This window comes from Fundulus heteroclitus, unplaced genomic scaffold, assembly GCF_011125445.2.
Source record: "Fundulus heteroclitus isolate FHET01 unplaced genomic scaffold, MU-UCD_Fhet_4.1 scaffold_170, whole genome shotgun sequence".
Classification (NCBI taxonomy): Eukaryota; Metazoa; Chordata; class Actinopteri; order Cyprinodontiformes; family Fundulidae; genus Fundulus; species Fundulus heteroclitus.
Window position 1 is genome coordinate 243,778 of NW_023396582.1, and position 16,769 is coordinate 260,546.

Sequence of the window (16,769 nt, forward strand, 5' to 3'; positions counted from 1 at the left end):
TTACACAAAGCTAGTTCAGCTAAGCTACCTACAGTCCAGATACACGTGACCCTCCCAAGATGGCTGCTACGATGACGTATGAGGGGGAGGTCCTAATAACGTAACCACGCTTACGCTGATAGGATAATGCCTCGCTTAGAGAGGGCGCAGCTAACTGGGAGTTTAAAGCAAAGCCCGCGACTTGAGCTCGGACAAAAGATTAAATTGATAAGAAGACGCGAAAAGAGAGAGGGGGGGAAAGCAGGGAAAAAGATGAAGAGAAATAAAGCGGTAACCCACGGCGGGGTTCTTGATGGATCACAAATCAACACAGCAAATCAATTGTAAAATGCATGCACATACAAAGAAAATGTTCAGTAAAATAATTCCAACTTCGTCGTGGAATAAAAGCATTAACCAACACCTACAAAGTTCTACCGCCTGCCCAGGCACTTCTAAACACCCTGTTGGTGAAACAGAAATGAAAGGGGAAAAACCCCGTTACTTTGAGTTGCCTCGGGGCTGGTCCGGAACGCTCCGAGTGTGGCTTTCTGGACGCGCTTCGACGAGCGCAGACAAACAAATCTAACTTTTTCCTTGTACTATAATGGCTAAGCCAATAGCATGGTTATTTTGTAAGGACCACATATGGTGCATTTTGAGTGTTTATTTCCCTGACCCCTCCATTTTACTCCGATGCTTCATTGTCAGATGCAAAACTGTACTCCTTTTTTTATTTTATTTTTTGCGACTCTAGTGGCTCGCTTTTATTCACAGTAGACTAACAGGAAGGGGGTGGAAGAAGGGGAGAGACAGGCGGCAAAGGACCGCGGGTCGGATTCGAACCCGGGTCGACCGCGTCAAGGACTAAAGGCCTCCAAACATGGGTCGCGCTACCCGCTAGGCCACAAGCACGCCCGCAAAACTGTACTGTTAAGGTAAATTGTCTGCTGATGTTGAAGGTCACTCCTCCACTGCTGCTTGGGAGACATAGCAAAACTCGGAGATGAGATAAAATGCCTCCAAAACTCAAATGTCAAAATGGCACAAAGCAGGTAAAAATATTGGAGTCAAAGAGCTAAAGATTAATTATCTGGGGTAAATTTCTACTCTGCTGAGCAATGTTTAATCTGATAGATGTACTGGAAACAGAAGGAGGTAAAAATAGTTCAAGCAGTCTGGTTCCTGAATGAGGTTCCTGCAGTTCAAACCAAATTCTTGCACTGAAATCTACGTGCAGACAGCAGAGACTTTCACGCAGTATGAAATAAAGAAGAGAAGCACAATGTGAAGCAGAAATGGGACGGAGCTGGTAACCCAAATCTCTATATGGTCACAGGTAAATGAGCACAGGATCTCACGCGTTTCATCAAGATCCAAACTTCTCCTAGCATGTGTTTGGGGGTTTTGAACCACTGGTCTCCACAGATTTTAGCTTCCAACAGTTCAAACCCTCCGCCTCCTCTCACCCCCTCCATCACTTTGTCTTGCGCCCCCTTCTGTTGCACACCCCACCCCTCCCAGGCTCATGGAGGCAGTCTTGTGTAACTCTCTCAACCTAAACCAGTTTGATCCAGTTCATGAGTTGTTGCCAAGAGACCGTCTGGGTGTGCATGGATGCGTCTTTTTTTTTTTTTTTTTTTTTTGGTATGTGCTCTCTGTGCATGTGTGCGCACACGCGGCTCTGAAGGGCCGGGGTTTCATGTTGAAGGCAGATAACTGGATTTTTCCTGTTCCTGCAGCCTGCATTACATAAGAGATGAAGAGTGAGGAGAAGGAGCAGACAGCCGTGCCGCTCCTCAACTCTTACAAATCCTGTATATGGACAAAGCAGAACAGAGGTTGGATGTTCCGGTTCTGTTGTTGTGGAAATCTGGGTGCAGCTCTTAGGTACTCTCACAGTTGTTGTAGTTGTAGTCCTTAAACAGTAGGGCCCCACAAAGCTTAAACGACTCAAGCTTTAAGTATATTTCTTCTTATATTCCAACCAATTGTCAGGAACTGTGATTAATTCTCCCCTGCCAGCTGTTTGATCAGCAGGAAGTAAATATTAGTTTGTTTGGTAGTTGATGGATGACTCATGTTGTAAAAATGTGACACATTAACTTGTGGCTAGATGTTCTCGCCGTTCTAATCGGGGTCTGGGCTGGTTGTGGAGTTCATAACGGCTGGTCATTTTTCTCAGCCAGCCCAGCAGCAAATCAGAGAGCGCTGTCACTTCTCATTTCTCTCCGTCTGCTTGCTCCCTCTCTTCCCTGACTCAACTCTTCAGCGCTTGATTTTCATCATTATTTCCCATCTCTGTTTGTCTGCAGGTGGCTGGGTGAAATCGGTCACTGAGAGCAGTGTCTGCCGCTCTCCCTCACATCCTCCTGGTTTGGCTGTTTGGTCATGGCGAGCTCCTTAATCAGTCGTCAGGTTGCTCTCTGCTTGCAGAAGAACGTATGGCTGAGCTCTGCAGGTAAATCCGACTTTTATTCTAATTTGTGCTTTTTTTCTTTACCTAGACAAAATTAAAATGATGGCAAAAAAAATACAAAATTGTATATCTACAGGGCTCTACAAAGCTATTTACAATGTAAACTAAATAAATAAAATATACATATGAATTGTGTACATTTCAGTTATTACACTTAAACACGATTGCACATTTATAGATATATTTCTAAAATTGCTTGAATTTTTCCAATGTGTTTCCTTTGTTTAATCACTTTGGTCTTTACCACAATTTTGTCTTTTAAGAATACATAATTTTATAATATTATATAGTATTATGGTTTAATTCCATAATTATCCTATAATGCTTGGGGAATGGTGTTTATTTTTAAGAAACAGATCTCATCAGTTATTGATCTTGTTTATTTGAATTTGTTTTCCAGTTTGTATTAAAAAGGTTGCTTAGAAATCGGGCCGTTGATTTGAAACAATATTATGATAAATATCAAACTCTTTCAATCTGGGGGAGGGGGGAGCATATGACAATCTTAGATCGCGAAGGATTAGAAAATATTAACAACCTCCAAAAGGAGAGAGATTGTCTATTTTTCTATTTTTCATGTGTCTGGGCATTCACTGGACCTCTGTGAGTAACATCATATGTGCACACTGAGGCTACATTACGTCTGTCCAATACCTGAAATTATAACAAGTTACATGGCTTACTAAAAGAATCAAATTACAGCAATACTTTCTTTTTAGATTACTTAGTTTAGATACAACTGATTTAACCCGATTACATGAGAAAGAGAAAAATCTTGAATTCTTTTAGTGAGCTGTACTGTCTGTTTTATGTCAGAGTAGGGCTTCTGCTAAGAAGGAACTGAGAGACATGTAGATCTTTCAGAGTAATCACAATTAAATTATTTGCATTTTGTGCAATGAGATTTAGCACAAGCATGTGATTCTGTGCTTCTGTCAGTCTGTTAGAGGGCAGCTGTGGCTACAATGTAGCTCACCACCGTCAGGGTGTGAATGGGTGAATGACTGATTGTAGTGTAAAGCGTATTTTCTGCGCTGCATAGCTTTGCTGTGCACGCTGACTCCAGATGCAGTACTCGATTGCGCAATGCACACAGCTTCGGGGGAACAGTGGTCCCCACCCCCTTTCAACATGCTATTGTTGATCATATTCTCAAGAACCTCACTAGATACCTTAGAGCTGGTGTTCTTGGTAACTAACTGCTTTGGTTAACGTGCCTATGCCAAGGAATTTCCTGTTATAGTCTTGTTAGACCTTTCAGCAGCTTTTGACAGTCCATCCACCGTATTAATTAACATTAATAGTCTTCATAGTTTGTTAGGAATCTCTGTAACTGTTTAGAAATGACCTTTCAAACCTGTCAAACAGAAGTGTTAGTGTGTGTCTAAATCACTGGTCAGTTTCTACTGATCTAAGGTCTGTCTTTCTGAGGGGCTCTGGTAGCTACAGTTGGTAGGACTACATTTCCACCGATAACTAGGGTTGGGAATTGATAAGATTTTCACGATTCCGATTCCCTTATTGATTCTGTGAAACGATTCAATTCCTTATCGATTCTCTTGTCGATTCTCTTATCATTTCCAATTTGGGGAAAAAAGGAGAACAAACAGTTTGATGACGAGCATCAACTTTGAAATGAAATGAAAAAGCGTTACTGTACAATTTCTGGAAATGAAACTCACCTTCCCTGATTTTAATAAATGAGCGTCACCTTTCTCTCGCTCCCTGAACTGCGGAGCAACTTCGTAGCATGTTTTGTTACATCCACTGCAATAGCTAGAATCATGTAAGAATTCCAGCTACCAGTAGTTCTAATTAAACATGCTAGCAGTGAAGGGCTGGATTAACGAGAAAGGCACACTCCCTTAATAACCCCAAAGAGAGGTAGGAAATTGGTTTATTTCCAGAAATGGCATATGAATTACTAGGAACCACATTAAACACCGCCAGTGATGTAAAACTAGCTACTTACCACCAGAGTTGCATTCCATGCTGGTCGTAATTTTAGCTTCTGTCCGGAAGGCATCAAAAACACGGCATTCATTAAAATGTATGCCAAGTTGTGTGCTCAGGTGTTTCTGCATGTTGGGTGTATTTCCTCCCGCGGATGTAAATGCCATTTCGCAATGATTGCAAAGCGCCTTGTTGCCATCTTTCTCTTCCTTAAAATGAAGCCAAATTTTCGATTGCTTTCGTTTTGCTTTTCTAGACTTAAATAAATATGTCTATATTTTTGACCTGTCAAAATTTATTAAACAATTATTTGTATACTATATATTTATTTTTCAGTCAAATTAATACTTTTATTGTGCACCACTCTGTGGATGTTTTTTTTTTCCAGTAAAGTAGTGTCAGTAAAGTAGTGTAAACAAAATCTACTTTGAGTAAAAATGTCCGGCTCTAAAACTCAAAAAGATGGTTCTGTCCAGACTATTGAACCAGCATGCTTTTTTTTCTATAGACATTCTTACTTGAAATTTGTTTGGATCATTTATTTTTAGTTTATTTAGCATTTTTCTGAAGCATTTGGGATTTTTATCTATGAAGGGTGCTATTTAAATAATATTTTCCTACCACAAATTGTCTTTGGACTATACGTAGGTTTTAAAGTTGAACAGTTTTCATATAAAACAAAGACAAAGGTTTCCTAATAACCTCCTAATAAGTCTTCTTGTGCCTCTCTTTTATGCTCAGTGGGGACAGTAGTCGTTTTGCTATCCCGAAGTTCTGGGTTTGGTTCCAGTTTCCCCTCAGTCACATGTCAATGTGCCTTTGGGCAAGGCAATTAACCTCAAGTTGCCCACCGATCTATGCATCAGTGTATGAATGTGTGCATGACTGGTTGAATCTGACTGTAGTGTAAAGTGTTTTGAGGTATGACTAGAAAAGCTCTACATAAGTTCAGTCCTTTTACCATTTAAAAACCACATACACAGATGTATGTGTGAGAGTTTAGTCACTTGAATTGTTTTCAGAGAAATCAACACTAAACTTCCGGTTTGGACCTGTAATGTTTTTTCAGACACAACAAGAGAAGCATTGCATAATCTGTGTGAATGTTTGACTGACCTCAGGATGTGCTTATCAAAATGTGCTTGTCAGAGCTCAGTGACGGAGCCATATGTCAAAGGTCCTCCTCTTCACGCTTATCATTGGCCAGCTGTGCTGAAGTCCAGCATACTGAACCAGAATAATACCCAGCTGAATCAACTTCTACGGTAAAAGACTCAGATGGTTTAAACCGCGTCCCTTTGCTCCTGTGAGCAATTTCCAACTCAGCTGAAAAATAAACAGATTACAAGAAGCAAAGTTTGTCCTGCTACACTGAGATATGGCTCTTGGATATGAATTCAATTCAATTCTGTTTGCCACAATTCACAACACATGTCATCTCAAGGCACTTTACAAAGTCAAGTCTATCAAATCATCCACACAGGTTTTCTATCTATGGAAACCCAGCAGGTTGCATCGAGTCTTTGACTTGCAGCGTACACTCCTCCTGAAAGAGCGTAGAGCCACAGAGGACAGCCACTTCTATTTTTTTTTACTTTTTAATTTTTTCACTTTGCAACGATCCCTTACCAAGCATTTATGTGGCCATCTTGGAAGACATAGCATGCACACAAAAGAACACAAAAGAACTGATCCAGGAGTACTTTCTATTTTAGAGAAAAGTAAAAGTGTAATAGCAGTACTTCATTAGTAGCTTCATCTAGGAGAGATATATTTTGTGGACTTCCTAATTGTAAAAAAATATAATAGTCCAGCCAGGACTGAGGCCTCTGAACATGGGTTGCTCTACCGCTGTTCCACCATCATGTCCACAGAGCGAAGTCTTACCTTTCTCAGATATCACTATGAACTAGCTGAACTATTAACCCTAGCCCAAGCCAGTCTCTTCTGCAGGTTACAGCAGAATGCAATGCTCAGATTCTTAAGCAGCATCTTGGCCAGTCATCATCATAGGTCAAGAAATATTTGATTCCTGAAGCCGTGTTTCCTTCTAGTTCTCCCCAACAATGTCTTCCAACCGTGCCAATGCATCCACCGAGCAGCATTACACACGAGTGGATTTGACAGTTTGCAGCAGTTTAAGTAATTGCCTCACACCTTGTCACAATAATCTGTTAATCTCTGTAACACGTCACCCTTGTGATTATTGGGAGATGTGATGGTAGAAAACCCTGATATAATGTTCTGTGGACTTTTATTTATTTTTTTATAGATTCCAACTTTTGCGTGGAAAGTGACATATGCATGTTTCAGGCCACATTTTGTGCAAGCTTTATAAATGAGACACCAGTTCCGCAATGTGAATTGTTAACAAGTGAGATAGCCAAAAAGCTATGTGGGCCCACACTACAAATGCCTGCCCCCTCTGTAATGTAACACTGGCTCCACACCTGGTGAAGGCATATTCTTTAGTTCTGATATACCTGGGGCTAGATTTGCATTTGCAGAATATCAGTTTTCAGTTCTTTTTCTTTGTACTTGATAGCAAAAATAAAGATTTCATCTGGAATTGCATGCTTGGTTGAACAGCTGAGGGATACTTTAAAGCCTTTTATAAAGAGGCTGATGATATCTGACAATTATTCTTTAGATGCCTTTTTATCATATGCAGCTTACTCAATATTAGCTAAACAAGCTTTATGCAAATATATTGGTGCATGTTGTGATAACAAAAAAATGATATATATCATGTGATCATGTCTTTCTGCTTTGGGTTTATGGTAAATATAGACCTCAGATAACAACTCCTCTGTTCAACAACTGGAGGAAAGATACAGGTGACATTTCCATCCCAACAACAAGGTTTCATTGGAAAAAGTTGCTTCTGGCTGACTTCTGCATCTTAGCTTTAACTCCTTGAGGATTTTATCATCTCTTTACTTTCTAAAGCGCTCTTATACTGTAAAAAAGTGTCACCAAATAGGTTTATGGCACAGAGAGCTTGGCTACAATGTTAGCATAATTAGCCAACATTTGTTGCTGTCCAGGAAGTTGTTTGCGACCTGCATCTGCAGTGATTTTACAGTAACAATAAATGAGTACTATATCCTGCAGCTTTATTATCAACAAATACAGCTCTTTAACGCTGGGTTGTGTTTTTGTCAGATGTTTGTATTTTGACACAGTGAAAGGAGATGTATGATCATCAGTCTTTTCTGTAGTGGAATGACATTATTCGATGTTACCTTAAAGTTTAGTCATGCATTTAAAACAGAAATTTAAAGCATTTAATGGTGACAAGCCATTTCTGTGTTGTGCTTCAGGGATTAGCCCCAGCTGTAACAGAAAGGATAGGGTACTGATTGGTGCAAACAACCTTTAGCCCCTTAATAGTTTGGGTCATCATGCAGTTGTCGTCTCAGACTTGGTAAACAAAACCCTTTTGTCTCACTTAGTAAAGTTAGTTAGTGCTGTCAGACCAGTTCTGATCAAAGAGGGAGGAGATGTTTTTCACATGTAAGGGAGGTCTCTCTGAGCCCGCTCCATCGCTCTGGTTCAGAAACCAATCAATCCAGGAGTTTTATGATCCTTTTCTGCAACCATCAGTTGCAGCAACAGGGTTGTTAGAGATTGGAAGAACAACATTCTTAGCTCTACCTTATTGCTTAGTGTGTATTATAATACATTGGATGTAGGTAAGCAAACAGGTTGAGACTAACCGTGTTGACTTTACGCTCTGCTTAGTTTGCATGTGTGGCAGGAGAGACACACACGTTTGATACAGTGCCTTAAAGTATTCATTCCCCTTCAACTGTTTCACATTTAGTCACATTGCAAGCACAAACTTGAATGTTTTTGTATTATTTGTGATGGGCTGCACAGTGCGTGTGTTGGTAGCACTGTTGCCTTGCAGCAAGAAGGTCCTGGTTTGGAATCTCAGGCTCAACCTGGGGTCTTTCTGCATGGAGTTTGTTCTCATGTTCTCCCTGTGCAAGATTATGTTGGGTTTATACTCTATAGCACACAGCCCACCTCCCTCATGGTTACAGAGGGCCTCTTTGAAGGAATCCCATCAGTTTTTGCTTTTAGAATGAAAATGTCTTTTGATGGAAACAGTTTTTGTAAAACCATGTTTAATCTACCAGATGATGCTACGTGCCTTCACATCATTACCTGAAACCCATAGAGCAAAACCATGTTTGTTAGGCAAATCGGTGGGTGACGTCAGAGCCACCGTCAGCCTGCCGGTGTCACGTTACTGCAGGAGCAGACAGAGAATCAGCCTGCTCTCTGCACGCCTGATAGATGCCAGGCAATTCACAGTTGTATGTTTTAATCATTTGAGGGTCCCAACAATCTATATTACTGTTGTTGCCGTGCACCAAATAACTTCCATCCTGTCAGGTTGTCTGTTGGTGTATTTGCTCATTCATTCATTCATTATTAATGTGTTTTGATCAGGGTGCAGGTATGTCAGTAAGGCAGCAGCAAAGACACAGGTGGACTACGACTATGACGGGCCCTTAATGAAAACTACAGTCCCTGGGCCACGATCACAAGTAACACAGCCTTACACATACAAACGCAAAGCACTCACGCATCTCTCTAGTCATATGGAGCATTTTAAACTTTTTTCCCTCTATTTTAGGAGCTGACAAAACAACTGGGAGACATTCAGGTCAGTGTGTGTGTGTGAGAGACAGTTCTAAAATACTGCACTAGAAAGCAGTTTAATTGGTTCTAATTTTATTATTGTGTTCTGGATCTCATCTGAGTTTTAGTTTTCTTCCCTTCAAATTGTCTACAGTTCATGGTTCTGCTGTATGCATGCTAGACAGCACAACGGTTTGTATGAGGTCAGATGAAATCTTCAATTATGTTAACTCAGTGAACTAGTTAAACATACCCTGCAGCACAGCCGTTGTTCTACATTTCACTTTTACAGCACACACGGTGCCTCTGCAGAGTTCCACAGCCTTGTTGCGGTTTGTTTTTGCACAACCGCAGCAAACATTGGGTCAAAAGCACTGATTTATCACAAATTATGTATGATGTTTTATTGCACTAGCAAAAATTATCATACGATAATAACATACTTCATTTAAGCCCTAAATCCATAGAAAGCCATTATAAAAGATGTTTGGATACCTCATAATGCTGCAGTAAAAGCAGATGCCTGCTAATAGCTTCTGCTCTGGATGTACATGTGGTCCCTAAGGACACGGAAGAAAAGAAAGTGTTTCAGATATAGAGAAAGCTGTAAATGAGACCCACCTCTGATCTATTGTATTCTGTAAGTACAGAGTGAGTCACTCAGAGAGGATTCTCTCTTTAATTACTTGATCTTCAGAGATGTTCTTCAGTCTGCAGCTTAATGAGGGCCACAGATCTTACTGTGTGTCCTGTGAAATAACACTTCAAGCAGAGGGATCTGCTTGAGTCTTATTGTGAAAGAACAGATTACAACAGAATACTTTACTGATCAACAAAGGGAAATGATCATGTTGCATTGAGACCATTCCCTATCTACTTTTTCCCTAGGTTAAGAAAATAGAAAATATTCACAGGCATTTACTGTAGCAGCCGTCAGTACTGATTCGTGGGTCTGTCTGAGTGAACTTTAGTCTTCAGCGATTAAAATGTGTAATAGTTTCAGTTTAGATCAGGTGAAGGACGAGGTCATTGGAGAATATTTAATTGCTTTGCTTTAATGAATGCCTAGGCTGTTTTAGTATGTTTTGGGTTAATCTCTGGTGAAAGGCAGCACTGACAGCTTGGCTGAATTTCAGCAGACAGTAGGCGTCTGGCTGCTTTCTTCCTCTGTAACTGTCAGTTAACATCAATGCCCTTGACAGCCATGCATGTCCAAATCATGACACTGGATCAGCCATGTTTTACCAATACTGAGATATTAGGGATGGGGGGTATGACCTAAAAATGTTCTCTTGATATATTTGGGCTTTGTCTTGATAAACAGTATATAGAAAAATGTATGAAATTAGGATTTTAATTACTGCATTAATTTTCAACCAATAATACAAAAACAGCAGGAAAAAACCCCCATCTGTCTTCTCACATAATCCAACTAGTGCAGCAGATTAAGTCAATATTCCATTGGAATATTGACTTAATCTATATTCACTTGACAAGCACCAAATCTGGCACAAATTAAGTATCAGACATATTTGTTTAGAAAAGCATGTTACCCTACTAAAGATCCAAGATGGCTGTCTCGTAAAATGGGGAAAACACTGTTTTGGGCGTAAAACGTGTATAAATAGAAACATGCTATTGATTTGCTAAAACTAATTTTAGAATAAACTGGCATTATTTCATTACATGTGTCACAATATGTGACGATGCCCTGTGATAGACTGGCAACCTGTCCAGGGTGTACACCGCCTCTCACCCAATGACTGCTGGAGTTAGACACCAGCTCACCTCCCCACGGCCTGCATGGATGAGCGGATAAAACAATGCATGGAGGGATGTGTCTACTTATAATCAAACTTGCAAACTGAACTGAATCCTGAAACACAGCACTGGTAAAGTCTGTGATCAGGACTTTTTGTCTTACTTGTGTGATGCCAGCAGTATGTGTTGTTGAATGGGTTATGATGGTAGTAATATATAACAGAACATGTTTCTTTGCAGAATGTTGGTGCAGTCAACTTCTTTTGTAATTATGAAGATAGCAGAGGAAACTACTTGGTGGACGTGGATGGCAATCGCATGCTGGATATCTACACTCAGATCTCCTCCATTCCTATTGGTTAGTATCATATGGCCCTTTGTAACATCCTGAGTAACATGCTAGCATCTCAGGAATGTGTTATTTTATTATTTTTTTTATTTTTATTTCATTTTATTTTTTTAGGTGATGCATAAAGTCCCTGACTCACATTCTCACCTTGTTATGGAACATCACATAGATTCAAACTTCCAGGAGTTAGTTTAGAAGACCGAACTGAAACTTCACTAAACTCACACAAGTTATTTCTTCATCAAGCAAAATCTGAGTGGTAAAGGTTATGATTTAGTCTTGGTGAGTTACAAAATATTTTCAGGAAATATTTTGTTATTAGCCTTTTTTGTGCCTAAAAGCATGGTAGAAAAATGGATCTCCTTCTCATTCTTCCCTCCTTGACTTTGAAATGTTCCATAAATGTCAACAGATTAGGTCAAGATTGAAAAAGTTTTTCTTTACAGGCAGACATTCAAGCAACTGTGTTTGTAAAACCACAGTTCTATCCTCCAAGTCACAGATTATCATGCCTGATCGACAGCGTTTAAAAAAAAAATCCCTGGTTAAAACTAAGCCTTAGGGCCTCTGTGACAGAAGGGCTTTTGTTGTTGCCGGAAGCTCCCCCTAATTAATGCAGGATTTTAAAGGGCCAGACGGTTTGAGCTGGTAACTGTCTTTACTCCACTTAATGGTATGATTAAGACTTCTTTATTTCTAAATACACAGGACTATACTAATAAGAAGCTTTATCCACCTAAGCCTTCCTTTAAAATGTTCAGTGCTAATGTGCATTTTCATACGATGCATCCAACACAGCCCAGCATGCCATGCCGTCCCAAACAACAATTAGACCTATTTCATATATTCTGTCATTGAGACTCAGAAGTTTTCTTTCATTTCCGGTTTTTAGAGTTCCACTGTAACAACTTATGGATGGCATAATAAACCAAATTGAATCCCTGTTCTTCAAAATGTTTGGGTGTGTTTTTAGTTGATGACATATGTGGCACTGTTAGTTCTCAACAGAGTAACAAATTGAAGAAAGCTAAAGTATATTCTGATTCATAACCCTTATGTTAATGTCTGTGTAGTAAACCACCTCCCTAAACTTCAGCTATGATCTAAACATTTTAGAAGGGGAAAGCACAAACAAGCAGTGAAATGGCTGATGCCACTGTGGTATCAGTTTGTTAGAGCAGCAGCTAAGGATGACAGAAAGTGATTAGATAAGCTCATCAGAATCAGAATCCATTTATTTGCCAAGTCTGTGGGTACAAACAAGGAATTTGACTTTGGGTTCCAACGCTTGCATCATGTAAAAAAGCAGGCAGACAAGAAACAGCAAGCAGAACAGCAAACTATAATAGAAATCTATAGTATAATCTATAATAGAAAAGAGATTATTCAGGGAATAACAGGAAAAACAGGGGCAGTATGTACAAGAGACTTTCGGTTCTTTTTTCCACAGCAGGTAGCTGGCTACCCTATAAAGTGTTCATCAGAGTTACCGCCTGGTGGTACACTGTGACACTGTGTCGGCTGGTTTTAGCCATCAGCGTTCTAGGTTGTTCCCTGGAGCCAGAGCAGGTGGTGGGAGACAGAAAGACTCTGGCAGAAATCACATCACTGTTGGACAGTATCTCCCATCCCATGCATGGAGCTGTTGTGGAGCTGGAGAGCTTCAGTCACAGTCCACAGCATCCTAGAAACACAAAGGAGCGCTATCACAGAGCTTTCCTCACATCTGCTGCATCTGCTCAGCCTAACAAACTCAATAAGTGTTTACATCCTTGCTGTTTCTGCACAGCCTTTCTATTTCTTCGTGACAGCATGATATACATTTGTCCTTCTGTGAATCTGCAAGCTTCTGTTTGCTTTTCATTTTGCTGCTGGATTTCTGAGTTTTCCTACTGGGGAACAATAAAGGATATTTCCATTTAAACAAATCTCTTAGTGGCTGACTGGTCTCTACTGGCCAGAGTTGGAACAGCACTGACATTTATATAAGCCTGCTGCATTGGTTTATGTAAGAATCAGGATCAAAGCTTTGTTGCAGACAGACTATTGTGTCTGCTATTGACGCACACACCTCACAGGAAGTTGATGCAAACCATACATACTTTAATGCCCTTTGTATTCCAGTCATTTTAAAAATAGGGTGTTGTCTCTTTCCCATTTAAGTGTTTTACTGATCACACAGAATAAAGATAACCTGGTGTTTAGCAGGATCTATAATCATTAAAATCTCACTTCAAGCGTACAAAAACACAGCAGCTTCCACACCACCTCTATTGAATTAAACAAAATAGAAAGATAAATTCAAAATAGAAAAGCCATCATGGAAAAACTAATCATGTCCCTTTAAACAGGGGCTGGCTCATAGAATTTAGCAGCAATAAGGTGTTTTCTCTCTGACTTTATAGAGCAGGGGTGTCCAAACTTTTCGGTACATGGGCCAAAATTGTCAAGTCAAAGGAACTCGAGGGCCAAAATATGAACAAATATATTTTAAAACCAAAAAACCAAAATATGATCATTTTAAATAAACACATTTTTCAGATTGTTTTTGTAGGAAATGAATGTGTAAATCATTGTAGATCCAAAACTTAAAGGGGTTTGCTCATTTGTTGTTTTAAAAGATGGTCATTCAGTTCGCAAATTATTCTGAATAATTTAATTTTAATCAATAATAAACTGTACTGTTTTTGGTGTAGCAATATAACATTATTTGGGTCAGTTCTTTGGAAACACTTGCTGTAACTAGCCAACTTTAATAATTGAATGAAAAGCAGATTTTAATGCAAAGTCTGCATTTGAGTAATAAAATGTCATTAATAGATGTTAATATGAAATGAAAGAGAATGTAAAAAGTGTGTTAATGAAAAGACGAATACTTTGTGTTGTACTTAACATTTTCAATTGTAAGATTTAAATTGTTCTGTAATAATTTGCCCTAATTAAAAACTAAAATCTTCCATCTGCGTCAGCCACCTGTGCTGGTGGACCAACTCTTTCTTGAACTGCAGTTGGGGGGGCATAGAGCCTCTCTCATTGTGCCAGAGGCCTTTAGGTCTCCTCTTCTTTATACAGCCAGTCACCAGGCCTCGACCATGCCTGAGAGTGAGCATGAGAAATGAAGGCTGATCCTGTTACATTTCTACTTTGGCCTCATCTCTCCTAACGGGACATTAAGAACATACTGAACTCTTTTGGCTCATTTGGATGATGCTTTGCAAAACAAGTCATGCCGGGATAGTGGATAGATGGACGTTTTCTCCTGGCAACCCTTCCAAACAAGTCATTCTTGTTCAGATTGTCCTATCATGAACTTAAACTTTTCTGTTAGCAGCCCCTGGTTGCTACTTTCTCATTGCTTTTCCATTATGACTCCATCTTTGTTTAATGACAGTGGAGAAGCTGTCGTTTGTGGCTATGCACACTTGAGGCTGAATTAAAATACCTATAGACCAGATCCATTCTATCATGTAAAACCCCATCTTTGCTACGCCTCTGATGGGCTGATTTACCCTCCTGCTTATGTAGACAGTAGATATTCTCATTTATTGAGCTAGTTTTGGTTCTGCTGCTCATTTAGCTCCAGACTGACAGAAATGAACTGAGGGTAAACATGTTTGCTCCAACCTGTCTTTCCTTTCATTTATTCCTATAGGCCATACTAAACTGGTAAAAAAAAAGAGGCAATAAGCTATGCTGCCCTCTTTTCTCTGAGTTTGTTAGACGCATCTGAATTCTACAATTTCATAAAAATAGCAAGTTGTAACCATACTAGAAGTAGATATGTCTTTTCTGGATTCAGTTTTGTAACAATAATTGGTCATATTTATTCAGCAGCTTTATTCTTTTACATTTTATTTATTTCTCTGATATTTTTTAGCTACCTGCCTTTCATAAAGAACTTTGCTCAACAAATAATTTTTCTGTGCATTATAAATACTTTTGAGTTAAGGTAAATGGAAGATGTTTTATCATTTGGCATTTACATCATTCGGTTGTGTCTAAGAGATGAGGTGTGTGTGTGTGTGTGTGTGTGTGTGTGTGTGTGTGTGTGTGTGTGTGTGTGTGTGTGTGTGTGTGTGTGTGTGTGTGTGTGTGTGTGTGTGTGTGTGTGTGTTGTGTTTAAAGTCTGTCCAATTCTGTCTTCCCTCAGGCTACAACCATCCTGCTCTGCTCAAGATGATGACCAATCCCAACAATCTGGTAAGTCTACACAGACATACGGCACCAGTAAACAGGTAGCCTCAGGGTAAGTAAAGGATGGTTGAGATGAAGAATGCTGAAACCATTTACACATTTTATAGAAAGTTAGAATGGTAAAGAGAGGATTTTTGACCTTTTCCTTATGCTGGTGTTTTTGGCAATGCAAACACTGACCAAGTAAATAATGATTTATTCCCAGGCTGAAAAAGGCAGTTAAAAAAAAAAGCAAAGGAAATGTTCTCACCATTAAAGTATTCACAGATGCTGTTCTACAGAAAAGACTAAACACTTGATAATTCTGAGTGAGTGTCAGGATACTGTTAGACATTTAATTAATGTCATCACTGGTGGCAGATTTTAGTGAATGCAACTGATTTCCATTACTCATGGCACCACAGGCTGGGAAAGTAGAATTTTAAGGGCTGATTTTAGTTCTAAAAGTATTAATTCTCTTTCAATTTTTTCCACGTTGCAATCACAGATGTTATTGTATCTTATTGGGTGTTATGTGACAGACCAGCATAAAGTAGTGCATCGTTGTGTAGTGGAAGGAAAAGGATTCTTGAACAAAAACGAGGCATTCAAGAGGATGTTTTAGCCTGTTCTTAATTGTAAAATATCTTGAAGGGTAGCTCACCCTGATGTAAAGGTATTACCCCTCCCCAGACAAATTTTGCCATCAAAGTGGGTGGTTCTAAGAGAACGTCTAAGTGTGGGGATGATGGGTAAGGGGGGTTGTGGTCAGGAGGGTATGTGACATGTTGAAACAGACCAGAGCGACATCTGGTGGTTTTGCCAAGGATTGATGGTTTGAGGTGGAGGATTTTTCACCCCCCTCGTCAGCGGAGGTTGAGGGAGACTTTATGAAGTATAAAATATGATGCAGAGTACTTCAAGTAGCAGGAAGAAAGCAACAGAACCAGAAAACATAGTTTTTATAAATTGCCATTTGTATAAATACTAGGAATACAGTTACAAATAAAAATTTTGATGAACAAAACTTGATCAAATCCAGTAGATTTTATGAATTAAAGAGATAATACAAACTATAAGCTTAATGGATAGTAAATGTCTGTCTGTAGTCTGACTGGGGCTTAGGGAAGAAAAGCTGTTGCTGTCTCTAGGTCTGGTCTCTTTTCAGTGAAGAGCTAGTTTTTACTTTTCTAAACAAGAACAGCAGGTGACATGATGATACAAATGTTCCTGCAAAAAATTTGGTTAAAAACTGTCCAGCAAATGTGACAGAACTCAGTGGTTGTTAAGGTTTGTCTCTTTTTCTGATGTAGTTCCCGTTTGTGTTTTAGAGCACATTTGTGAACCGACCTGCGCTTGGAATCCTGCCGCCTGAGAATTTTCCAGACAAATCACTGAAAGTCTTTCTCAGTTAGTAACACA

The 16,769-nt window shown here is 39.5% G+C and overlaps 1 protein-coding gene across 1 annotated transcript; it reads left to right on the forward strand.

Moving 5' to 3' along the window:
* The first annotated feature begins 1,676 nt into the window (after positions 1-1,676).
* LOC118558867 (4-aminobutyrate aminotransferase, mitochondrial-like) lies at positions 1,677-16,762 on the forward strand. Its single transcript, XM_036129437.1, has 7 exons — positions 1,677-1,869; positions 2,295-2,440; positions 8,873-8,970; positions 9,060-9,089; positions 11,066-11,183; positions 15,325-15,374; positions 16,679-16,762. Exons 2-7 carry the CDS (start codon positions 2,371-2,373, stop codon positions 16,760-16,762), a joined length of 450 nt encoding a protein of 149 aa, XP_035985330.1. The 5' UTR covers positions 1,677-1,869; positions 2,295-2,370.
* Positions 16,763-16,769: the final 7 nt, after the last annotated feature.

What these genes read in the sequence shown, in the direction of transcription:
- LOC118558867 (XM_036129437.1), top strand. Translation starts at nt 2,371, where the DNA reads ATGGCGAGCTCCTTAATCAGTCGTCAGGTTGCTCTCTGCTTGCAGAAG. An exon ending in CGTATGGCTGAGCTCTGCAG is followed by an intron (nt 2,441 to 8,872) that starts GTAAATCCGACT and finishes TGTTTTGATCAG; the next exon opens with GGTGCAGGTATGTCAGTAAG. An exon ending in TGACCAATCCCAACAATCTG is followed by an intron (nt 15,375 to 16,678) that starts GTAAGTCTACAC and finishes TTTGTGTTTTAG; the next exon opens with AGCACATTTGTGAACCGACC.